The sequence below is a fragment of the Meriones unguiculatus genome, chromosome 8 (assembly GCF_030254825.1).
Source record: "Meriones unguiculatus strain TT.TT164.6M chromosome 8, Bangor_MerUng_6.1, whole genome shotgun sequence".
NCBI classification, from domain to species: domain Eukaryota; kingdom Metazoa; phylum Chordata; class Mammalia; order Rodentia; family Muridae; genus Meriones; species Meriones unguiculatus.
The window spans coordinates 24,463,607-24,487,288 of record NC_083356.1 but is presented as its reverse complement, the minus strand read 5'-3'; the positions used below and the strand labels follow the sequence as shown (position 1 = coordinate 24,487,288).

Genomic DNA, 23,682 nt, shown 5'->3' with positions numbered 1-23,682 from the left:
CTCCATCCACCCAATGTGTGAGTGTGTGTGTATGTATGTAAAATGGTTGCAGCTTGCCTTGCTTCACCCACCAAGTGCGTGTGGGTGTGTGGCTGTGTTCCCTCGTCGTCCACCCCGCATCCCCTCCTTGGATCCCTGAACACGCTGTTGGAGCTGTCTCTGATATTTATTGGGGGGGGCGATTTCCTGACAATATAGACATCTAGGACAGGTGTAGATACTGGCGAGCTGAGGCGCTGCGCCTCGGTCAGTCGACGAGGCTCAGGCATGCAGGAAGCGGTTAAAGGCGTTGTAAGCCGACTCCAGATCGAAGAGCATCTGGCGGACCTGGGAGTCATCCAGCTCGTCAGAGGCCGACATCCCGCTCAGGGTCTGCAGCCTGGGGGCACAGGCGCGGATGAGCAGCAGGGCTCTCGGATGTCGCCACGAGGCGCCGCCTGCCCGGGAAGGCCACTCACCATTGGTTGACTGTTTGGCGGCCTTCGAAGTCTGGGGGCAGGTGGCTCATTCGATGCATGGTCTCCATGAGCTCCCGTAGGTCTGGCTGAATCTACAGACACAAGTGCTAGGCTGAGACCCGACCTGCCTTGCTGTGTTGCCCTCCAGCCAGGCCAGGACTCCCTGCCCAACCCCCGCACCTCGTCCATTGCGCGGATCTCCAGGCGAAGCTTGTCCATGACTGTAATGAAGAGCTGGGGGGGGGCATGTGCATTAGGCAACTCGTACTCAGTTGGGGTGTGGAGACGCTTTGTAGCTCATAGGTCAGTCACAGGGGCCAGGCCCCCATCCATTTTTCCTCTCCCACACCCCATACTAGGGGTTTTCTTCCTGCCTGGGAGGCTACAATGAAGACCTGCCTGGGTTGACCTTCTGGGCCCTATGGACATTTGGGATCACAACTGTGAGAGTAAGGTGGGGATCTGGGGTGCACTCCTACACAACCCCTTCAAACCAGGGCCCTGCCACAGTAGATCCTGTATATGGTCCCCTTCACAGTAGGGAACTCAGTCAGGTGGGGCTTAGGTGCCACGGATGCTTCTCACCCTCACTTAGAGCTGAGGTGGCTTCCCCAGGGTACCGCTTAGCTCCAGAAACCGCAGGAATACACTTTTATGGCTGACCCAGGCTGGTAGTCCCTTCCCCTTAATCCCCACAGGGCCCTCCCAGGAGTGTGGGGCACACCGAAACTACGTCTGCGATGCAGCGGTTCAGATTGCCCTTGTCATCCTTGATGGTGATGGGCCGGTCTTCTTTGATCCTCTCCATAGCAAGTGGACAGTCCAGCTGAGTAGAACAGACAAGGGTACTGGGCATCACAGGGCCTCCAGGAGGCCAGGGTCTCACCACATCCCACCACAACTTTCCTGCAGGATGGAGGGAAGGATTGGCTTCACTCACTCTGAACTTTCGGCAAAATTCATCAATGGAGCTGATCTCTGAGCCTTGGACCTGTCGGAAGGCAGCTTTGTACTGGACCAGGAGCCTGGAGCAGGCTGCAGTGTACCTGGGGAGAGGGTGGGTGCTGCTGGAGAATGAGAACAGTCTACGGTGGCTCATGGTGCTTTCCCTCAGCTAGTCTAGATACAGCAGCTTTCACGGCAGGCTGGGAGGGCCAAAGGCTTCCTACTGGGTCTGTATATGAAGAGAGCTCTGGACAAGAGCAGGGAGGTATGACAAAAATGTAACTACCACAGAGAATCAGTGTGGGCCGCCCCTGGAACTCAGAACAAGAGCCCACAGGTCTACTCTGTTTGCCCTAGACCGAGGTGTCAGATCTCCATTACCACCTGGCAGCTCCTGGTCTGTCAAATTGGCACGTCATCCCTGGATAAGGCATCAGCATCCATGCTAGGAACCTAGACTGGCCAGTGATACTTTAGACTACGCTGCCCCAGACTCCAGTTCACCTTCTAAAGAACCATACCCACCCTTACAAAACGCCCCTGGGTGACATGGTCCTGAAACCAGATAGCAACCAGGAGCATCCCACCTCCCCCATAGCTTGGGTTCCAGACCTACATTTGTGCTGCCTACTGAACCCTCAAGCTTCATGGAAGGGAGAAACATGCTTCTGAGGATTGGTGGCCATCAACACCTGAAGCCACAGGCTTGCTCACTCATTGGGGGTGACACAGTCCTTGATGTACGCCTTCTCCAGCGCCTGCATAGTCTTCACCACCGCAAACAGCTCCGCCATGTTGTCATACCTGAGGCAAAGCCATCCATCAGGCCACAATTCCAAGGGAGGGCAGCCAACTGTTGCTCTGTACCCATGGCAGAATTCAGCCCACCTCTCACTCCAACCCTCAGCAACTATCTCCCCATGCCCCTCCCTCCCCAACCATTGGGGTGGTCGTGGGTTTGGCAGACCGCTGGGCCTGCCATGGAGGTGGGATGAGGGCATGTGTGTGTGTGTGCTGATGGCAGCTTAGACACTTGACTTACTTTTCCCGCTCCCGAGCATTCTTGTACAACTTTACTTCCTGTGGGAAGAGCGGGCAAGTCAGTCAGCATGACTGGTTGGTTATAGAACCAACGACAGCCACATGGCGGTGGCAGTGGCCACGGCCAGACAAGCATCTACCACTTACCTCATACAGCTCCGGCTTGTTTCCAGGGGCTGCAACAGAGCAGGGAGGAGCTGACAAGCCATCACAAGATGACCCCAGAACAGGCCCATTTCAGTTACTTCCCAAGAGGATATCTCCCATGCCATGTCCCAAAGAACTCAGGGGAGCTACAGAGTAGGGGCTCTGGTCTCACTTCCTACCAGTATTGCCCCTAAGAGGCTACAAATTGCTGGATTTAACTCTCCACCTCTGCCAACATGACCAGATTTTGTTCACTGCACCATGATATGATAACAAATAAAAGTCTGTTTCATGCTTCACAAGCTAGGGTTGGAGACCCAGAGATGCTCGAGATGCTCTGGCCACATTGGAGTTTATTATCTCTACTCAGCGGGGTGTTGATGGGCCCTCAGGATCCTGCCACAAACAGCTCTGTCCCTAATCACTCCCCAAGGACTGAGAATATGGGATGGAGGTAGCAGTTTTGTCATTTCCCAACAGCCCCGGTAGCAGGGAAAGCCTTCTTCCCACTTTAGGCCACACTCACCTCCAATACCAGGAGTAGCTGGAATCCCGTGAAACATCCTGAAGGCCCTGGAAGCTACAGCAGAGACCTGAGGAATAGACCCAGCACTAACTCAGGGGGCCCCTTACACCTCAGGAACTGTGCTCCGGGGATCAGAGCACTGTGAACAACTTTCTGGCTATCTAGAGGAACAACACGGGATGCCAAACGGCTGCCATGGGGAAGTCAGGCTTTAAGGATGAACACTGAGAGGGTGCAAATGCCACGGGAGTCCCGCCTGGAAGCTTGGTTAAGGCAGGGAAGAGAAGCTGACAGAAGTTCCGGGGTGGCACACTGTTGCAACATCTTTCAATGGAAATGAATTTAAAAGAACTAGGTGTCTAGGGCCGAGGGGAAGTGAGGCGTAAGTGTGGCGGTGGGCTTTACCCTAATTCTGTGGGAGCTACTGCAGGAATGAATAAAGGCAAGCTTGGTGGGTCGATGCAGTCTAGAAATGGTGGAGGCAGGGCCCAGGTTAAGTCCTGTCTAATAAGGAAGTTGGGGTCACTGGCTTAGCCAGTCAGACACGCCTCAGGATTTGAAATGGGCTGAAAAGAAAACAAAAGTTCAAGGAAGGTAGACAAACCGAGATGGTAGTGGCCTGATGAGGAGCCTGAGATGCTGAGGTCGCAGGAGCTAGGAACAGCCGGCGGGGTCGCAAGAGAAAGGTGGGTACCCACACAGCACGGGGAGCCGGAGCTGTGAACAGTAAAGCCGCCTGACAGCGCCCACTGCTTACTGAGACACTGACCGCGAGGCAAGGGCCGCTGAGCCCCAAAGGAGACAGGACCGGGACATCTAGCCCAAAGGGTTTCTGTAAGGAGGTACCTGGCCACAGCCGCTGCGTACCTGGGTGTTTCTGTCCCGGAGATGGCGACAGAAGCTCGGTGCTCGCTTTTTCCGCCTGCGCCTGCTGGGAAACCCGATCGGCAGCTCGGCGCTCACTCTCCCACCTTAAGCCTACGCGAAGAGCAAGCCCAATCCGTCGGTCGGCGCTCGCCCTCTTTGCCTGAGCTTGCGCTCTCGGGCAGCCCCGCCTGTCAAGGCTTTTAAGTCTCACGTCGCCCACCCCTTTCTCAGAGAGACACACGAAAGAGACAGCGGCTCACTTTATTAAGTTAATTATTTATTGATTTGGGCAGAAACGACAGGGCCAGGGTCAGAGGCATTTAAAGAAGAGCTTGGGACCTTGGTCCAGTGTGCACGCACCCGCTGGCAGTCTCCGGAGGGCGTCTCGGTCCTTTGGGCTCAGGTGTTTGCTGCACAACTGCAGCTCCTGCAGCTGCACGAGGATCTTGTCCCAGAGGTCAGGCTTCAGGGGCCCCTGAATGGAGCAGCCTGTGTGGTGACAGGGGAAGGTAGGTTTAACTAGCACATCCACAGGAGGCATATTGCTCACGTTGCACCCACGTTTTAGCTTGTGGGGTCATAGAATGCACTCTCAAAAAGGGGCGCGGTGGCACACGCCTGTAATCCCAGCACTCCAGAGAGGCAGAGGTAGGATTATCTCTGAGTTTGAGGCCAGCCTAAAAAGCAATTCCAGGCCAGCCAAGGCTACACAGAGAAAATCTGTCTCGAAACAAATAAAGGTCTTAGCAGGTCTTTGCATATCTATAATATTGTGGGCCCAAGGATCTCTGGAGGCTACTGAATGCCAGGGCTTGGTCATCAGGCTAGCTTGGGGTTTCAAGGAACTGGATGAAAGGGCACAGATGCCAGAAGTATCGATGTGTAGGAAGGAAGAAGGGGTGTAGCACAGAATGAACCCAGGGGCTTCCCTGTGCTCAACCTTTATCCTCCAAGGGCACAGCCTACCATCCTCAAATCTCGGCTGGGTAAGGCAATCCCAGGCCAGACCATCAGGTACACCTCTAAGGGGGAGATCGCCTTGATGGTGCAGATCAAACTACCTTACTAGTAGGTACTGTGTGAGTAATCCCTCCTGCCAGGAAGGAAGGGAGAGAGCAAGCCCCTTGGTGGAGCTTGCATTGCCCTGATTCTGGCTACTTTCCCGATAAGGATGAAGAAATAAGGCTTCCAGTAAGGGACAGTGATTTGCTACTCTCTTGACCCAGAAAACCCTATAAAATCATGCAAACCAAGAGGTCCAAATCATGGCAGGCCTGGTGGCACCTACCTTTAATCCCAGTACTCTCAGGTAAAGACCAGCCTCTACAGAGAGAGTTTCAGATCAGCCAGGACTACATAGAGAAACCCTGCCTTAAAACAACAACCAACCAATCCCCTCTCCCCCCACAAAAAGAGGTTGAAATCTTGTTCATTTTAAGAACATCTGTGAAAATGCCTAGGCTGTCAAGTGTATGCTTGTGTAGCTGAAAAATGCCACTTTAAACAAGCAATGTGTGCTGTTCTGGAGGTCTAATGGGGGAGCTAGATGATGTCTTTGCCAGGCCAAACAGTGAGGTTGGACACTGTCAGAGGCGTCCCGAAGAGTACCACTTTTTGTTGAATTTATGGGTTTAGATGTAGATTCTCTAGTCACAAAGCAGCTAAAATGCTCTATTGAACTGTACAGAGTCCATAGTGGACTAATCCATACATGAGCTCCCTCTGCCTCAATGAGATGGTTCTCACCGAAAAGATAAGAGGAGGCTGAACAGAAGAAAAGATATCCCAGAAAAACAAACAAAACTGAAGAAATAACTGGGCAGTGATGGCCCACACCTTTAATCCAAGTATTTGGGAGGCAGAGGCAGGTGGATCTCTTGTGAGTTCAGGGCCAGCCTGGTCTACAGAGTTCCAGGACAGCCAGAGCTATACAGAGAAACCTTGTCTCAAAAAACAAACAAACCAACCTTGAAGAAACAAAAACTTGTAACACTAGAGTAAATTCAGAGTAAAATAAAGCAAATCTTGTTGATTTGAGACAGGTTCTCTTTATGTAGCCCTATCTGTTGGTAGACCAGGCTGGGCTCAAACTCAGAGATCCTGTTGCTTCTGCCTCCTAAATCCTGGAATTAATGGCATGTACCACTACATCTGGCATAAAGTAAGTAAACCTTTATAAAATATTGTCCTTAAAAATAAATGCAAATAAAAGTTTTTAAAAGGAATGAAGAAATATGCCTGTGGAAAAGGTCCTTACTGCTTTTTTTGGGGGGAAGGGGAGAAGGGTGTCAGGTTTTGAGATAGGTTTTCTCTGTGTTAGCAGAGCCTTGGCTGTCCTGGACTTGCTCTGTAGGCCAGGCTGGCCTGGAACTTAAGAGATCCGCCTGCCTCTTCCTCCTGAGTGTTGGGATTAAAGGCATGAGCCACCATGCCTGGCCTTAATGCTTTTTATTTTCATTAAAAATTTTGTTTCTGGGGCTGGAGAGATGGCTCAGAGGTTAAGAACACTGGCTGTTCTTCCAAAGGTCCTGAGTTCAATTCCCAGCAACCACATGGTGGCTCACAACTATCTATAATGAGATCTGGTGCACAGACAGAATGATGTATAAAGAATAAATAAAATCTTAAAAAAAAAAAAAAAGTTTGTTTCTAAGCTGGGTGTGGTGGCGTGCACCTTTAATCCAGCACTCAGGGAGGCAGAGGCAGGCAGATCTCTTTGAGTTTGAAAACAGCCTGGTCTACAAAGCTAGTCCAGGACAGCCAAGGGTACACAGAGGTGTCCTGTCTTGAAAGACCAAACAAAAATAAAAACAAATGTTTTAGCCAGGTGGTGGTGGTGCATACCTTTAATCCCTGCACTCTGGAGGTGTGTGTTTGTGTGTGTGTGTGAGAGAGAGAGAGAGAGAGAAGAGAGAAAGAGAATCTCTTGAATTTGAGGCCAGCCTGGCCTACAGAGCAAGTTTCAGGACAGCCAGGGCTACACAGAGGAACCCTGTCTTGAAAAACCTAAATATAAATAAATGAATTCATTAAATATTTAAAAATGTTTTTTTATGTGTGCTGCTGTTTTATTTGCATGTCCGTCTGTGTACCATGTGAAATCAGGCTGCCTGTAGAGGTCAGAAGGCAGTTTCAAATCCCTTAGGACTGCAGTTATGGAGGCTGTGACCTACCACGTGGGAGCAGAGCGCTAAACCCGGAAGTGAGGTCTCTGAGGAGTAGCTCTTAACTGCTGACCCTCCAGCCACTCCTTTGTTTTGTTTCAAGAGAGCTTTGCTATGTACCTCAGGCCATGTTTGAGGGAGTCTGCCTTAGCCTTCTTAGTGCTGGATTATAGGTCTGAGCCATACTTGGTTCCTCCCCACCCAACAACCAGGAAGAACAACCAGACAGAGGCAATTTCCCCCTACCCCACCTCCCATTACATCACAAGCTGCCTTTCACCAGGACAGCCTTGTAGAGCCTGGCTGGTGGCAGTGACTGTCCCTTCCTCTGGCAGGTCCCTGGAAAGTAAGGCCTGAGTTAGGTGAGGCAATGGCAAGAATCATTGTCACTCCCAGCCCTTACCTGACAGGCCAAGGAAGCTGAGGCCTTGGGGACGCTCTTGGAGGGCAGACACGAGCTCCTCCAGACTGTCACAGCTGACCTCAGGGTTGGCAGAGAGGTCCAGAGAGACAAGTGAGGGGCAGCAAGGGAGACACCTAGAATAACACTGGAAGTGAACGGGTGAGTTTCCGGGGAAACCCCCAGCTTTCTTACTAGGGAAGGCTAAGCCAGACAGACCCACAGCTCTGGGAGCTGGCGACCAAGCCTAGCAGAAGCTGCTCCTGCTTGACACAGGCAGGACCTCTAAGGACCAGACAGAGGCCAGACTGCAAGGGCCAGCTCTGGACAACTCTTGACACTGCCATTGAAAGACGGCCAAGGCTCTGGGAGCGTGCTGGAGGAAGTGGTGGAGGGAATGCTTTACCAAAGAAAATAAAGGATAGATTAGAGAGAGAAGTTCGAACTGAACAACAGAGGCATGGTAAGAAACTTCAGGAGGGTAAGTGTGCCCGCCAGAGCCATCTCCCCTGGTCCTGGGCTGTGTTCTTGTCAGGTTCCCTCACAGGACAGACAGTGGCTGACGGACGGTATGTTACCTGCTCAGTTCTCTCACAGCCTTGTCACTCAGGTAGTTTGCAGACAGGGTTAGGTGGGCCAGAGCACAGCCTTCCTAGACATAAGAACAGGGCAAAAGGCCATGCCTTGGTGGGCATCCATCAGCCTTCTTCCCAGCAAAGGTCCACCCACAAGAAAGCTGTTTAGAGATAAGACAGGAAACACCTCTCTTCCGGGCTATAGGTTATAGATGCCTTGTAGAAACCACAGGGGTCCTGGCATGTCCCTAAGATCTTGGCTGAAGTAACCACCACCCTGCTCCCGGGAGTCCAGGCTTGTTCTTCCCAACCCCTAGCCCTTTCCTCAGATTCTGCACAATGCAGCAGGATTTCAGCTGTAGGACCTTGGGGTTTTGGCCTCCGGACCTTTATATTCTGGTTTGGCAGTCCCCTCCACACCTCATACCTTAGTCAAGTATTTGACAATAGGCTCTATGAGACCCAAGTTGCTTTTGCTGGCTGTCACCGAGCTAAGCTCCAAACGTAGGAGGGCACACGCAGGTAAGCTCTGCAGCACCCTTGCCAGGGCAGGGCCGCCGAGCGTGTTGTAAGACAAGGACAAGGTCTTCAGGTGCTCAGCATCTGTGCAGCGGAAGCACTCTTGTCAACCCATGCCCCTGCCACTTGGCCCTTTCCCCACCCTAGAGTTCTGACCCCAGAAGCTTCACGAATCCTTTAGGGAAACTGTTACTGCTGAATTTTGTCGGGAAATTGAAAAGTAAAGGCTCTTGTCCAGTCTCCTGAGCCCAGCTTTTCCCATTCTACATTCTTGGCTGCTAGGGATGAGCTGGGCTAGGATGTTTGTGAATGGAGGTCAGGGCAGTGCTCTGACAATTGGCACCTCAGCCAAGGCCCCTCCTTGCTGGGCTCCACTGGGTGGCCCCAGTTCTCAGCCCTCTGTACTGGGCTATGTCACTAAACCAGGGGTGCTTACAATGAAATTGCCTCAGGAGAGCAGAAAGCTTAAAACAGAGGTATAGAGAAACTGTGAGGGCAGACATGGCTTCTCTGAGACTCTACTAGTGATGTGTGGGGGTTAGGATGAGTCCTTAGAACAGTCAAAGCTGGTCAAGAATCAATTTCTGCTGGATCCCCACTGTTAGAAGCTAGGTCCTGATGTCCTGGGACCCCTCTGCTCAAAGTCCTGATTCTCTCAACCCTTGGCCCAGGGAATACACTCAACTGGTCATCTTACCTTGGAAGGCACCAGCCAGGGCAACCTGGTAGCTCAGGAAGAAGCTGGGGCTGAAGCCACAGGCCTGTAGGCGTAGGGTACTGAGCATGGGGCAGGCCCGCAGAAGGGAGGCCAGAGCCTGACCGCAGCCATCTCCTAGTGGATTCATGCTTAAGTCCAGTTCCTCCAAGTTCTAGAGAAGAGATGGGTTGGGCACTGAGCTCACAGACTCCCCACAGCGAGTCTGGTCTCTGCATGGGCCCTGCTCTCCCAGCTGCAGCAGCCGCCAGTGAACAATTGGGAATACTGATGCCATGTGGTTGTTGGCCCACTGTACCTCCCGTCTTTACCTGTAAAGCAGCCTGGCTCGAGGAGCCTTCAACAAGCTGGCGCAGACCTTCCTGGCCCAAGTGATTGGAAGAGAGATCAAGGAGGACCAGGTTAGGCATGGTGGCCAGGGTCGCCAGCAGCTCAGCAGCACATGAGTCACCCAGTCGGTTCCCAGAAAGGCGCAACTCCCGGAGTGTTGTGTGTAACTTGAGGGCCCGCAGCAGGGGGGTGAGCTGGGCTTGGCGCAAGGCCAGGGAACAAGCACTAAACGAAGGGCTTGAACTCTGGTGCTCCAAGGCCTGCAGCACTTGCTGGTGCTCCCCTGAGAAGAGAGATGTAGGGCTACCAGCAAGAGCTCACACCCGCCCTCTAGATGCTGCAGGCAGAGCAAACGGCCCAGAAGGTAATGCTGAGCCCATTCCTGTAGGCTGTGGATTTAGTAGCATGCAAGGAGTGTTCTTACAAATCTGGGGGTAGGGTGACCTCTGACCTTCTTCAGTCACACATCTTCTAGTCTCTGAAACAAGCTTCCTGGTGGCCTCCAGCCCCTCCAGACTCCTCCCTGCCCTTTACCTAGGGCTTAGGAACTCATTCCAATCTCAGAACTGTCTGCTCTTACCTATCACCCCCATGTGTGAATTTAACAGGCATTTAACGCTTGGAGAAGCGTCTGGGTTTCCTCAGACATATGTATAGGCAGGGTAGATGGGGACTATATGCCCAGCTCCTCTTGCCTAGGCCTCTATTCCAAGGCAGGGCTAGCTCACCTTGCCCCAGGCTCTGACAGGCCCTGCGGTAGCGGTCGGTCAGCGGGGGAAGGTCCCATGAAGTTACTTCAGCCAATACCTAGAGTGTACATCTGTTGAGTCACCCTGTAGCGCCCAGCAACAGGGGTAGCCTGTGCCCATAGCCCTGGCCCCGCTGCCCACCTCATCATTACTCTGCAGCACATGGGGGATGGGGTCCTGGGGGGCCAGCAGTGCTCCGTCCTTCCGCAGGGTGAGCCTTGGAAGTAGCCCACAGGTTTGGTAGTAGCGCTGGGCAGCTTGCTCTGCTAGCCAGGCCACAGAACAGACGTCACTGCTATAGAGAATGGCATGCTGGGCTCAGACGCACCGCTATGGTGCTTATCTCTAGCTCCTTCACCCGCCGCTTTCCACCCCTTCTCTGAATAACTAGCCTTCCCCCCCACCCCCGCCTTTCTTTTTGTTTTTTGAGATAGGGTATTCCTGTGTAACAGAGCATTGGCTGTCCCGGACTCGCTTTGTAGACCAGGCTGGCCTTGAACTCACAGAGATCCGCCTGCCTCTGCCTCCCAAGTGCTGTGATTAAAGGCAGACTATCTGCTCTTCTAGCCATTTCTAAGGTCCACAGAACTTTCCTAAGCTGTGCTGAGGATCCCTGCTTGGGCCTGTGCAGGGCTCTCTGGGGCTCAAGGGAGTAGGATGCCAAATCAAAGGGAGTCCTTCTCACACATCCTAACCGGACACTCACACAAGGGCACTGTGGACCTGACTACTACTGATGGCCCGGGCAGAGCTGCGTGACAGACAGACAGAAGGACAGGGGAGCACACATGCCTTACCCGTGCAGGACAGGGATGAGGAAAAGGTTATCCTGAATTTGAACTCGAACCCGGAAGGGAGGGGGCTGGCCCAGAGGCTAGGAGGTAAGCACAGAGGAAGGGGACAGTCAGAAGACAGGGTTTTCCACCCACACCTGTCCCACACTGAAAAGACAGCGCTTGTGCACCCACCAAAGGCTGGCCTGCTGAACAATTTTCCTTGCTGGGCCCCGAGGTCCTAGGCACGCTGGGGTTCTCCGGAGGCTCGGCAGTCAGACTGCCATCTCCTGCTTTAGTCCGTGTACACCAACCATCAAGGCGTGTCGTGCGGCTCTGCCTGGCAAGAGTCTGGGGCCTGACAGGGTATCGTTCATAGTCTGACCTTGAGGTGCTGGGCCTGCTGCTGCAGGTCAGAGGTGTATCTAACTCCAGCCAGTCCCCAGCCAGGTATTCCTCCTCGGGAATGAGCGCTGCCTTGGGGGCAGGGACTTCACCTGAGCCTCGAGGCAGGCTAGGCACCGAGCGAAGGCTCTGGGCGCTCCCCACGCCTCGGATGGCTGCTTGGTAAGCGGCCCGGCAAGCATTTGATGTGGCTGTCTCTCTACTTTTGGATGGCTCAGGTATCTGGGCTTTATCCTGCTGTGCTGTAGCAGAGGGTCTCAGTCTTTTCTGAGACGGCCTGCAGGAAACAATGTTGTCTTCCTCCCCTGAGCTGCTACTGCTGCTGGTTGGCCTGTGCCTGCTCCTTCGAGGTCTCGATACCGCAGACAGAGTTTTCTCCACAAAGACCTTGGCAGGAGCTGAGGAAGCCCCTGGAGGTCTAGGGGTACACGTGGAGGATTCTGGGCAGGGGCTTGAGGGAGGAGAGGTCTCAGGATCAAATAGATGGTTATTTGGAATGGTCTGGAGGGCAGGGGAGCTGCAGGGGGCTGGGGAAGAGAGAATAAACCATGAGACAGGATGGCAACCTTTAGGGCTAAAGGCAAGGAGAGATAGAGGAGGCCCCGTCTACCTTGGCCTGAGGAGGCCATCTGGAGCCTCCTCTCCATGGATGCCGCCTTCTGTCTCGTCTCAAGGTCAAGGTCCTTCAAGTACAGCTTCACCCACTGCTGCAGTGTCTCCAGTGGGCTGAGGCCCTGTGTGACACTCGGTTGAGCAGGACAACAACAGACTCCATTACATGCTCTCCCTGGTCCATGCCCTGGCTCCTCACCTTCTTAGTACGGAGAGTTACAGACGCCCCTCGCTCAATGAGTAGTTCAGCTACCTCGAAGTGGCCACAATTGAGGGCGTCATGCAGGGGGGTGATGCCGTCGCAACCCTGGCCACCTGGGTCGTCCACTGCAGCTCCGTGGTCCAGCAGGAAGCGCACGATCTCTAGGGGAAGGGTGGGGTGGGGTGGGGTGGGGGAGGGGCAAGGGCACATGAACTCGGCTCCCAGCACCGCTCTCACTTGCCTCCTGACTCACGACGTGTCCACCATATGCTTGGTCTGACCCTACTTACCAAGATGCCCATAGTTGCACGCTTCATGTAGAGGTGTCCAGCCACAGTAGTCTCGGGGATTCAGGGGATGGCCCTGGCACCAAGGACAGAGGATGGGTCCTAGCCCTGGTCCCAGCAGAGATCTGTGGCTTGATGGCTAGGGACCTGTCCCAGAGCCCGGAGTGGGCCTCAAAGGTCTACTCATTGGTATAGCCCCTCTGGAGATGTTCCCAATGAAAATAAGGATGTACCCTGACCCTCCTGGTGCCTAGCTGGCTACACTATCATAGTAGACTCCTAGCCCATGTGCCATCCTGTGCCATGGTACAAACAGTGCCTGGCTACAGGGCTTGGAACAAGAGGGAGGATGCCGGAGACCGCAGTCTGTTGGCCATTCCCACCCTGGCTTGGCCAGCCCATTCACCCACAGCAGGACTGCCAGACAGGCACTCTGGCAGCTCATCTATTTTCAAAAACAAGCGATGAAGGAGATACTGCCTCAGCCCACAGCTCCCTGAGGAAGCAAGGGTTCAATGACCTCTAGGGATTTCGGCCTACCTGCCTCACGAGGTCCTGGACGCGGCGCAGCTGGCCTTCGATGCAAGCTCGGTGCAGCAGGGTCTCTCCCATGTCGTTACGCCGGTTCCACTGTAAACGCAGTTGCGCCGATGTGAGGCAGAAGTGTGAGGGGAGGTGTTAGTGGGTTCGGTGCCGTTGGACAACAGGAAGGGGATAGGGCATGTCGTCCTCACCTTGTTTACCTTCCGCCGGCCCACACAGCCCCGAAGCTCCTCATCTTCCTCCAGCTGCTGAGACAGGCCGTCATCATCATCCTCTAGAAGAGTAAGTCCACTGACCCTGAGCCTATGGCACAACATCTCCTCTGATACTCTAGCACAGAGCAGCCACAGGCGGGAAGGAAGAACTCGGGTCTGTGAGCTCTGTGGTCAGGTGAAGCAAAGCTGGCTCCCAGCCCAACCCAGCTCCACCAACAGCCCCGCTTCTACTTATTTGTTTATTTATTTACGTGTTTTTTTTTTTTTTTCAAGACAGGCTTTCTCTGGCTGTCCTGGAGCTCGCTCTATAGACCAAGCTGGCTTCAAACTCAGAGATCCGCCAGCCTCTGCCTCCTAAGTGCTGGGATTAAAGGTGTGTGCCACCACCCCCCGGCTAGCCCACTTCTATCTCAGCACTCCATTCTACACAGGGGCTGAAGAAAGGGAGATGCCCTTCTGCCTCATCACCAGAGGAACTGCCCATTCCACTCCTGTCCATCATGTGCTGGCCTGCATACCCAGAGCCTGCCCTACAAATCAGTCTCCATCACAAACTTTCTCCCTGAGGAAGCACTGTGCCAGGGTGTGTCACCTGCTCACCCTGCTGCCTTGTGTGGTACCGGCCTCCTGGCCTCTCCCATTTTACTAGTCATTCTTGCCAGATGTTCTTCAGTAGGCCTTCGGCCCCCTCCTGGCTCTTTCTATAACTCTTTTCTTCTCTTCCCTCTCTTGCGGCTGTGGCTATCTGCTGAAGGACCCTCCCTAGAGCTGAAAGCCTTGGTCCTCTCTTCTCGCTCATGACACCTAAAATACCAATATTCAACCTGCCTCATCCTCTGAGACATGGCCTAATTTCCCAGGTACTAAAAGCCCCATCCCTGTGAGTTCACACTCAAAGTAGAGGCTTTTGTAGGAGTTGAATCCACAAACCTTACAGTTGGGTCTCGTCTGAGGGCTAGAAACCAGCCCTCAGCTCCATAGCCTCCTGCCTGCTTTGCCCCACATAGCCAAGGTACTCTTATTCCTAGCCCTGTACCGCCAGATCCCTCTCCACACTGGCTTGACTTCCAGGAACATGCTGCAGCAGCTGGGCCACTGCCAACGCTGCTGGACAGTCTCATGTAAGGGGCCAGCACAGCATGGGACCCCAACCACCGCCTACCACCCACAAGGCCATGCATAACACACCAGCTCACCTCCCCTGGATGCGTGCTTCTAACAGGACCATCTTCCTAGGCTTTGACGTCAAGCACTGATTTCCAGGGGCGGTGGTCTGACAAAACCCTTCCTGTCTGATGCCCATTCTGCCTTTGATCAGTTATTTCTGCGGAGACTTTCTGATTACCATGTCCCCGCGTCCCCATGGAGGCTGCCAGCCTCCTCCATTCAGTTCCACAGAGGCACTGGTTGCCCTCCCTAACGACAGCTATGTCACCCCCTTGGGTCCTCAGCAGGCTCCATAAATACACATCTCCAATACACAGCCGCCCACCCCCGCCATCATCTCAGAAGAACAGAACCGGGCTGAAAAGGCAAGGGTAGCCGACCCAGCACACGAGGCAGCATTGGTCCTCACCGCTCTCTGAGAGCTCCAGTTCACTGGTCTCCAGGGCCTCGCTGGCTTCTACTTCCTCCTCCTCCTCCTCCTCCTCTTCCTCCGTGTCTTTTGCTGTACTCAGTTCCTGTAGTCTCGTTTGGGTGCCAGGAGCCTCTTGGGGTTGCAACTTTAGTTGCACAGTATAGAGGTGCTGCAAGATCTGCCGCTGAGAAGCAGAGACGTCCAGTTCAGGCACAAGCGGGACCACGAAGAGCAATTAATGCAAGGAAAGCTAGGTTGAGGCAGAAGAAGTCTAACTTCAAGGCCAGCTTGGGCAGTTAGCGAGACAATGCCTCAAAAATAAAAATACATAAACGGCTGGGGAACCATGTATACACGTCATGAGTAAGATCTTAAGTTCAAAAGCCAGGAAAGAAGAAAGCTCGATTTATTTGGGGATCCAATGTTGTAGGGATGGGCTCTCATACTTGCAGCTGGAACCGCTGGGCCTGCTGGGCACAGCTAAAAGCCTTCTGGAAGCAAGGAGCTAGCAGTTCATACGCATCGCCAGCTTCCTCACGGGACAGCGCAATGTTGAACCAAGTCTTAGCTTCCTGAAGCAGAGAAGGAAACACAAGGTTGGTGGCTGCCTACCACACCCAGCTGACAGACCATAATAGTCCTTGGAAGGAACAGCCTTTCCAGGGGAAGCATCCACTCGCACCCACCACTGGAGAACCACCCACCACTGGAGAACGGTGGGCTCAAGGCAGAGTCACAAACACACACACAGGAAAAGGATATGTCACCTCCAGGGCATTGCCCTTGCGAAGCCTCAGTTCTTCTTCATAGTGGTACACAGCCCTTCGGTGATCCTTCATGTCCCCCAGTGTGGTGGCCAGGGACACATGGATGACAGCCAACTCAAGATCTGGCCTGTGCAACAGCGAAGCGAAGCGAAGCTAGGGAGCCGGAACAGCAAGGCAAGGCTCAGGCCCACTCTGTACACTGCTGGCCCTTTCCTCCTACCCCGTCGGGGGGGGGGGCGGGGCACTCACCTGCTTCAGGTAAGCCTCAGAGGCCTTGGGAAAGTCACCCGCCTTGGAGAAAAGGTCTCCCAACTGTTCACAGACAGCCATGGCACGGTGAGGATCACTGGCCTCAGCCTCTTCCAGCTGCTGCTGCAGCTGGATCACTGCCAATACTGCTGGGAAAAGTCTCACGTGAGGGGGTAACACAGCATGGGACCTCACCCACAGCCTACCACCCACCAGCCATAGTCCCTTAAGCAGGAGCCTGAGAACAGGGGGGAGCGCCTCCATGTGACCACTTGGGACTTTTGAAAATTAAAAGAATCAAGTATGCTTAGCAGCCTAGAACAGTACTTGGTCTGAAGATCTGGACACAGCTGACCCTTCCTGTCAGAGGCCCGTGCGTAAGCTGCCACTTCCCCAAGAATATAAGCTTGGGTCTCTCAGGCTGGGAGAGCAGAGCCTGTCTCCCAACCCTGGTGCTCTAAGTTCCAGGCCCTCACGTAGCCTCACCATACTTGAGGCTCTGACAGACAGCCACTCTCTGGTCAGGCTTCTGGGAGCCTAACCTATAGGCCTTCTTCAGGGCTCGCTTGGCAGCCAGAAAGTCCCCCAGATCTTGGAGCACCTGAAAAGATGGGGGTGGGGAGATGAGGCCTGAAAACTCACTAAGGCCCAGGCCCAAGCGGTTGACGAAAGGGGAGATACCTGGGACAGCAGCACGCAGCATTCACTCTCCATGAATCTCATCTTCATGGTGCGTGCACACTCCCGGGCCCCCTCCAGACAGCGCATGGCCTGAGAGTGCTGTCCTCCGCGCCAGTGGATGGCACCCAGGTTGTATTGGGCACGGAACAGATCTTCAGAGAGATGGTTCTGCCTGTGGAGGATGAGGTACCGGGAGCTCAGAGTGCCCAGTGTCTACTGGCTGGAACATCGGACAATGAAAAACCCATGATGCTATGGATGTTCAACCAGTTATGGCTATTGACACCACACAGATCCCAGCCTAAACCTGCTTCTCCTCAGCCTGAAGCATAGATGTGAATGAAAAAATAAACTACTTGGGGCTGGAGAGATGGCTCAGTGGTTAAGACTGCGCTTCTAGAGGAGATGGGCTCAATTCCCAGCACCCACGTGGCAACTCACAACTGTTTGTAACTCTAAGATTTGACACTCTCACAGAGACTTACATGTGGGCAAAACACCAATAATTTAAAAAATGAACAACTTAGATAAGCTGCCCTCTTGGAAGGATCCGAGGGGACAACCCACTCCCTCTTGGGGACAGGGATGGTGTCTCCTCACTCAGCAAGAAAGATGCTCTTTTTGAAGTAGTTGTTACACAGGGCTGTCTGCTGCAGACTGTCAAAGGTGAGGCCCAGGTTGAGGTAGAGTCGAGTCCTCATCTCACTCAGTTCTCGCTGCGTCAGCGTCCCTGAAAGAGAATGGGGTTTTCAGGTGCTCCCATCCTATCTCTTACTGAGGGAACCAGGAGTCTGCTGCAGACAAAGTATACAGAGAAGGAGCAGATGCCCAACAGGTTCAAGTTGGTGAGCGGCACAGGCCTTGAAAAGGGAGGGCCCAGAAATCAGAACAAGGGGAGAATCCAGGGAAAAGGGCACCTACCCTCTAGTTTCTCATCCACAATGGCCAAGCTCTTCTCAAAGGCAGCCTGTGCCTGCAGCAAGGCATCTCTTGAGTGGCAGTGATCATATACCTCTAGATGGGTGCGGCCAATGGTGGCCCAGGCTCTCTGCAGCTCGATGTGGTTGGAGAGGGACCCAGCCAAGTCCAGGTAGAGATGCTGGTGCTAGTGTGGAAAGAAAACACCTCTGAAGTGATCCCGCTCCAAGTAAACCAGGCCGCTTGGTACCAGGGGAAGACACTCAAGAGAATCTTCCGTTCCCCACATTTTGAAAGAGTTGGCTACACACATTTCTGTGCCAAGGACTGTTTGCTCTGCCTTGCAACAAGCCAGTGTTGTCATGCCAGATCACCAAGAGCTTCCTGCTCCTGATAGCAGTGGGTCCTGATTCTTCCTCTTTCCACAGGACAAAAGCCATAGTTCCTTAGTAGTTTCGGTTGTCACAAACCCATTCATTCAAGCCTACAAGCCCCGACCAAGAGCCAGGAAGCACCCGCGGTAGGCCTAAGTGTGTGGCTGCCTGTCCTGTCAGCTGTTGGGGACACTCCTTTGCACACTGGCCCTCTCTCCTCCACACGTAGGTCCAGTAAGTGAAGGCTCTGTACCTTCAGAGCAGCAGGGTAATTCTCCATCTCAGCCAACCGCTCTCCGATCTTGCGGTGAGCCACAGCGCAGCCTAGGGTGTCCTGGACGCTCTCTAGCAGATGTAGCTCCTGCTTGTGCTCCTCCAAAGCTTCCATGAAGCGGCCTGTCCGAATTGGGGAGTAGGGTGCTCAAGCTGCGCCGTCACCCAGCCAGTCCCCTGCCGCCGAGCCAGCCCTCTCACCGCTCAGGCTCACCGTGGCTAGCCAGCAGCTCCCCCAGCTGGTGGCAGTAGACCGCCTCCTCGCGCAGCTGCCCATACCTCTGGGCCCTGGCCTTGGCCTTGCTTAGCTCTGCCGGAGGAGAGAATCAGGGCTAACCCGGGACCCGACCCACTCCCTGCGCTCCGATACGCATGCCCCCAAAACACTCACGGCGAAGCTCCTGTTCCAGGGTCATAGTCACACAGCCACCACCGCGGCGAAAATCTGCACTTCCCGCGCTTCAGTGAGACCACGCCCATTTCCCTTGCTACACCCACCTAACACGCGCGGCCTAACTCCGCCCCTTCGGTGGACCAAGAGCTCTAGAGCTCGGAAGCAATAATCCTCCCGAGGACTCCTGGGAACTGTAGTCCGACCGGCTCAAGCCTGGCGCAATGAGGGAGCAGAACTTCTGTAGGACGGGATCCGAGCCTTCAAGGCCGCTGGCAGACAGTGCCCTGGACTGCAGCCAACATGTGGCCGCTGGCTGGGGCACTGACTCTGCTATTCTGGAGTCTACCTGTTTGTTGTTTGTTTGTTTTTTAAAGATTTATTAGGTGGTGAGCTGGGCAGTGGTGGCTCAGGCTTTTAATCTCAGCACTCAGTAGGCAGAGGCAGGCAGATCTCTGTGAGTTCAAAGTCAGCCTGAGCTACAGAGCGAGTTCCAGGACAGCCAATGGTACGTAGAGACCTTCCAATTTATTTTATTTTATTTTATGTATGTGTTTTACCTACATGTATGTATGTGCACCTCCCTTGTGTTTGTGTCTGGTGCCAGAAGAGGTCTTAAGAGGGCAACTGATCTCTTGGGACATGAGTTACAGTCTGTTGTGAGTCACAGTATGTGTGCTTCGAACTGAACTTGGGTCCTCTGAAAGAGCAGTATACACTCTTAACAACCAGACCAACTTTCTGGCTCACGTCCTGACTTTTTTAAAATTACAGGTGATCTATAATCCACTTCTAGAAATAAAAGCACATATCACCTATTTACATTTGTAAAAACAATTTTTTTTTTTTTAATATAGGTGATCTCTATGTACTCCTGTCTGGACTCAGAGATCCCCTGCATTTGCCTCCTGCATGCTGGGCCTTTGGGCCTGGACCACCACACCTACTACGCTAATAAGTTTTACCTTTGAAATTTTTAATTATTATTTTATGTGTGTGGGTATTTTTCCTGCGTGCCTGTGTACCACATGTGTACCTAGTGCTCATGGAAGCCGAAGCTGGAAGGCATCCCCTTGACCTGGTAGTAGAAGGGCCTGGAAAGATGGCTTAGTCGTAAAGAGCACTGGTTGCTCTTCCAGGGGACCTGGGTTCAATTCAGCACCCATAGGACGAGCACCCCCATGGCAGCACAGAACTGTCTGTAACTCCAGTTCCAGGGGATCTGACACCCTCCCACATACATGCATGCAGGCTTAACACCAATGCACATAAAAAAATAAATAAATGAAAAAGAAAAAGAATGAAATGGTGGAACAGACAGTTGTGAACCGCCATGTGGATGTTGAAAATCAAACCAGGGTTTTCTCCAAGAAAACTCCAGCCAGTACTCTGAACTACTGAGTCAGCTCTGCAGCCCCTATTCTTATAACTTTTAAAAAGTAATGCAATAGCTGGGCACAGTGGCGTGTAATCTCAGCACTCAGGGAGGCAGAGGCAAGCAAATCTCTGTGAGTTCGAGGTCAGCCTGGTCTACAAAGTGAGTCCAGGGTATGAGGACAAACTCTGCCTCAAAAAACAAAAAACACGCAATGCAATACAAATAAAGCAATTCATGTAACTGGGCATTTGGACTTAATGGATCTGTCAGATGCCCTGGGGAACAACAACCCACATGCAAAGGACTTGGAAGGGTTCTGGATAGAAGAGCAATTGAGCTTTCTGAACTAAGCAGAACAAAGTTGCTTCTATGTGGGTATCAGTATTCCCAGAAGATTCAGTGAAAACATTTGAAAACTGCATAGCTTTGTATCGAAGGGCAATTAATTGAGATTCAAAGCTGGAGAAATGAAAACAATTCAGATTCCTCACCTGCAAAGGTATTTGGAATCTTGTGATTTGGTTGGGGCACTTCTCCATTATTTTGAAGACCAAACACTAGCCATCACTTGGAGCTCTCTCTCCTGGCTAAGCAAGCTGAATGGTCAGCATCTACCAAGATGTGTACTGAAGGCCACAGTGAAGGATCCCACAAAGCCATAGGTGTGAGACACAGAGGAGTCTCTTTTTTTGTTTTTTCAAATAATTTTTAAAAGATCTTATTATTTTATGTATGAACGCTTTATCTGTATGTGTGCCTGCATGCCAGAAGAGGGCACCAGATCACATTATAGATGGTTCTGAGCCACCATGTGGTTGCTGGGAATTGAACTCAGGACCTCTGAAAAACAGACAGTGCTCTTAAGCTCTGAGCCATCTCTCCAGCCCCTCCTTTGTCTTGTTGAGTCAGGGTCTTATGGATCCCAGACCTGCCTCATACTCAACATGTGGCTGATAACCTAGAGTTCCTCATCTTTCCGACTTCACTTCCCAAGTGCTAGGATTATCAGCATGTGTCCACCACACTTACAGGCAAACAAGTTTATTCTCTACTGTAATAAAAACAATGGAAGCACACCTTTAATTCAGCATTTGGGAGACAGAGACAGGTAGATCTCAGAGTTCAAGGCCCGTACCCTGATCTACATAGTGAGTTCAAGGTCTGTACCAGTGAGTTTCTGGACAGCCAGGACTATGCAGAGATCCTGTCTCAAACCAAACCAAATCAACCAACTCCAAAAACAGTGGCATGAAACACCCAGCGAGAGGACATCTGTTGGGAAGAGCGATGTGGAAGACAGCTAGGCTGAGAAAGGGCCTCCTGACCCAGCTAACCTTATAAACCTCCTGCTGTAGGTGGGGGCTGGGCAGGGTTTTGTCTTACTATCTAAAGGCTGCAAGGATGTGGTAAGATCATTCTTGCAGAGTTGTGCAGGTGAAAAGGAAAATCAGATGCAGGTAGGAGCTTCTATGAAGGGCCAGTTTTAGATTAGGTCTTAATGGGTCTCAGGATGCCAGCATAGCTAGGGGGGCTCACAGTGCCAGCCTTTTCCCCATCCAAAGCATGCCTCTGAAGTCAGGCTGGTGAGGTGTGTGTGTGTGTGTGGGGGGCACAGTAAGAGATGAAGGGTGGAATGGGAAGACTATGCTTTCCCTCAAGCCCTAGGGTTCATACAATATGAGCCTATTGTATCAGCTGCTCTAATGTGTGCTGCATTGTGTAAACATGTCTTCGAAGACTGTGATTTGTCCTGAAAAACTATCTGTTACAAGCAGTTTAAAAAAAAAAAAAACAAAACAACTTTATTATTATTAGCTGAAGGGGCACTAATGGTATGAGTGTGAGTCAGAGAAAACTTTGTAGACTCAGTTTCCCCTTAGAGGCAATCCAACTTCTCTATCCAGGTGCTTCACAGAGCTGTAGGCCTGGGAGTGGGGCACAGGCTGATCAGCAGGATAGCAGAGCAGAGGAAGCCCTATCATGAGGCTGTCTTCTGGTAAGGAAACACAGACAAAGCATGGTTTGGAATATTTTTTTAACTACAGGTACATACAGAAAATACTCAAAAAGAAAATGCAAACCACAAAACTGATACGTACGTCATTTCCACAACCATAAAAACACTTCTTGCTCTGCTCTTTAGAAAATTATTTTTATTTTGTAAATGTCTCACTTTGGGCAAACTGAAGGATGTGGTGCTCACAGGAAGCGGGGATGAGACAGGTGGAAGGAGGGCGAGGCCTGGCTTGGCCTATGCAACCCCTTCTGGCAGCCTCCCCAATACCTACTGAGGCTGAACCCCTCTCCCATCCTCAGAGACAACAGATAAGAGAACCAGGTTAGGACAGCAAGGTAACAAGATTCTGGGCACAAGCCAGTAGATATGGTGCCCCTCCCCCTAAAGAAAGGGCCCAGTGGGACAATGCTGAAAGGTTTGTATGGAAGTCCCTAGCACAGGCAAGAGACATACTAGTTTTCTGCATGTCTGGTTCCTCTTAGGCTGGAAGGCTCAGCTGCTGCACATGACAGTCACAATGTAGGGTCTATACTGAGCCTGTCATTGGGAGGCCTTAGCAGTTCTCCTAGGTACTCTCAGACACACTGCACCCCTAGGTGGGCACTGCCCCACCCCTAACCGTTTGTGTGCTTTGGGGTATGCCTCGGCTCCATACACAAATACCCAGAGCTCTGTTGCCTCTGAGCCCCTGCCAGCCCAGCTTTACTCCTCATGCCCACTGTGTCCCAGTTGGCTTGTGCCCATGGGGAATAAGCCTCTTATCCTGTTTCTTCCCAGGAGACTTTCAGGCTGCTTTTTGTCCATCTCACACATCCAGACATGGACTCTTAGGGCAAGCTGGCCCTGCCCTGCCTTTTCCGCCATCACCTTGCAATCTATAGGAATGCCCAGAGAACCCTCTGTTTTTCCAAAGATCCTCTGTGCCAGGTGAACATGCTTGAAGAGCTGCCCCTAGGGCAGAGATCTAGGACCTGTATTTGAGTCAAAGGCTCCCATGGATGTGCTGGAGTTTGGCATGGGTCCTTTGTAGTAGGCAGAAGCTAAATATGGGCCTTGCCAACCCTCCTGGCCAGGCAACATTTGCAGAAGAGAACTCCAAGCCCCACACAGGAAGCCAAACAAGGTGCTGAAAAACTTTCAGCCTATGAGAAGGCAGCAGGGCCACACTGGCCTATTCCTGGTTGTGCTCAGGAAAACAGATGGGGCCTGTATTCTGTGTCACAGTTCGTCTCTCCACATTGCTCAGCCCTTTGCCCTCTTGAATGTCAGGTTGGAACATCAGTACTCGCACCCACATGGCCAGGGCTACCCTGTCCCTTAGCCTGGAAGGCGCAGGGCAGTTCAGGCCCAGGCCCAGGCAGTTTGCATGGGGTGATAGGAACTACCTAAGAGGCATGTGAAGGTCTGGTTAGGGCAGAGGAAACCAGTTCTTTGGTATTAAAGCAACGAAAAGCTATGATAGAAAAGCCTCATCTCCTAAGCAAAGATTGAAGGAGGCAAGTCCTACACTTCTCAGTATCTCTGAGGAATTGAAGGAAGAAAGGACCAGGGCCTAGCCCTATCAAGCATGGCTACTCCATAT

The 23,682-nt window shown here is 52.5% G+C and overlaps 2 protein-coding genes across 6 annotated transcripts; both read right to left on the bottom strand.

The window, feature by feature from the left end:
• Positions 1-147: 147 nt before the first annotated feature.
• Positions 148-4,139, bottom strand: Vps28 (VPS28 subunit of ESCRT-I). Of its 3 annotated transcripts, XM_021659406.2 has the most exons (11): positions 3,985-4,139; positions 3,722-3,834; positions 3,118-3,184; positions 2,592-2,620; positions 2,446-2,483; positions 2,118-2,207; positions 1,399-1,504; positions 1,183-1,284; positions 639-692; positions 459-550; positions 148-379 (listed from the first exon to the last, which is right to left on the bottom strand). In XM_021659406.2, the coding sequence occupies exons 3-11, from the start codon at positions 3,152-3,154 to the stop codon at positions 262-264; spliced, it is 666 nt and encodes a 221-aa protein (XP_021515081.1). In that variant the 5' UTR covers positions 3,155-3,184; positions 3,722-3,834; positions 3,985-4,139; the 3' UTR covers positions 148-261. The 3 variants fall into 3 exon arrangements, with proteins under 3 accessions (XP_021515081.1, XP_021515063.1, XP_021515055.1); XM_021659388.2 differs by lacking the exon at positions 2,592-2,620; XM_021659380.2 differs by lacking the exon at positions 3,722-3,834 and having other exon boundaries at positions 3,985-4,079.
• A 90-nt stretch (positions 4,140-4,229) lies between these two features.
• On the bottom strand, positions 4,230-18,800 carry Tonsl (tonsoku like, DNA repair protein). Of its 3 annotated transcripts, none has more exons than XM_021659004.2 (26): positions 18,706-18,800; positions 18,529-18,624; positions 18,295-18,437; positions 17,671-17,854; positions 17,350-17,479; positions 16,750-16,921; positions 16,555-16,669; positions 16,069-16,214; positions 15,820-15,972; positions 15,499-15,624; positions 15,050-15,236; positions 13,450-13,532; positions 13,256-13,345; positions 12,719-12,791; positions 12,426-12,589; positions 12,225-12,348; positions 11,405-12,141; positions 11,234-11,310; positions 10,578-10,731; positions 10,416-10,494; positions 9,669-9,970; positions 9,340-9,511; positions 8,551-8,726; positions 8,127-8,200; positions 7,552-7,685; positions 4,230-4,473 (listed from the first exon to the last, which is right to left on the bottom strand). In XM_021659004.2, exons 1-26 carry the CDS (start codon positions 18,728-18,730, stop codon positions 4,295-4,297), a joined length of 4,095 nt encoding a protein of 1,364 aa, XP_021514679.1. In that variant the 5' UTR covers positions 18,731-18,800; the 3' UTR covers positions 4,230-4,294. The 3 variants fall into 3 exon arrangements, with proteins under 3 accessions (XP_021514679.1, XP_060245186.1, XP_060245185.1); XM_060389203.1 differs by having other exon boundaries at positions 9,669-9,715; XM_060389202.1 differs by having other exon boundaries at positions 10,578-10,728.
• Between the last annotated feature and the right edge of the window lie 4,882 nt (positions 18,801-23,682).

Coding starts and splice junctions, on each gene's coding strand:
- Tonsl (XM_021659004.2), bottom strand. CDS start 18,730: ATGACCCTGGAACAGGAGCTTCGCC. Junction 12,792..13,255: donor TCCAGGACCTCGTGAGGCAG/GTAGGCCGAAAT, acceptor CCTTGGTGCCAG/GGCCATCCCCTGAATCCCCG. Junction 8,727..9,339: donor CCTGGCTGGTGCCTTCCAAG/GTAAGATGACCA, acceptor TCCGCTGCACAG/ATGCTGAGCACCTGAAGACC.
- Vps28 (XM_021659406.2), bottom strand. CDS start 3,154: ATGTTTCACGGGATTCCAGCTACTCCTGGTATTGGAG. Junction 1,505..2,117: donor GACTGTGTCACCCCCAATGA/GTGAGCAAGCCT, acceptor CCCTCTCCCCAG/GTACACTGCAGCCTGCTCCA. Junction 551..638: donor AGATCCGCGCAATGGACGAG/GTGCGGGGGTTG, acceptor TTGTGTCTGTAG/ATTCAGCCAGACCTACGGGA.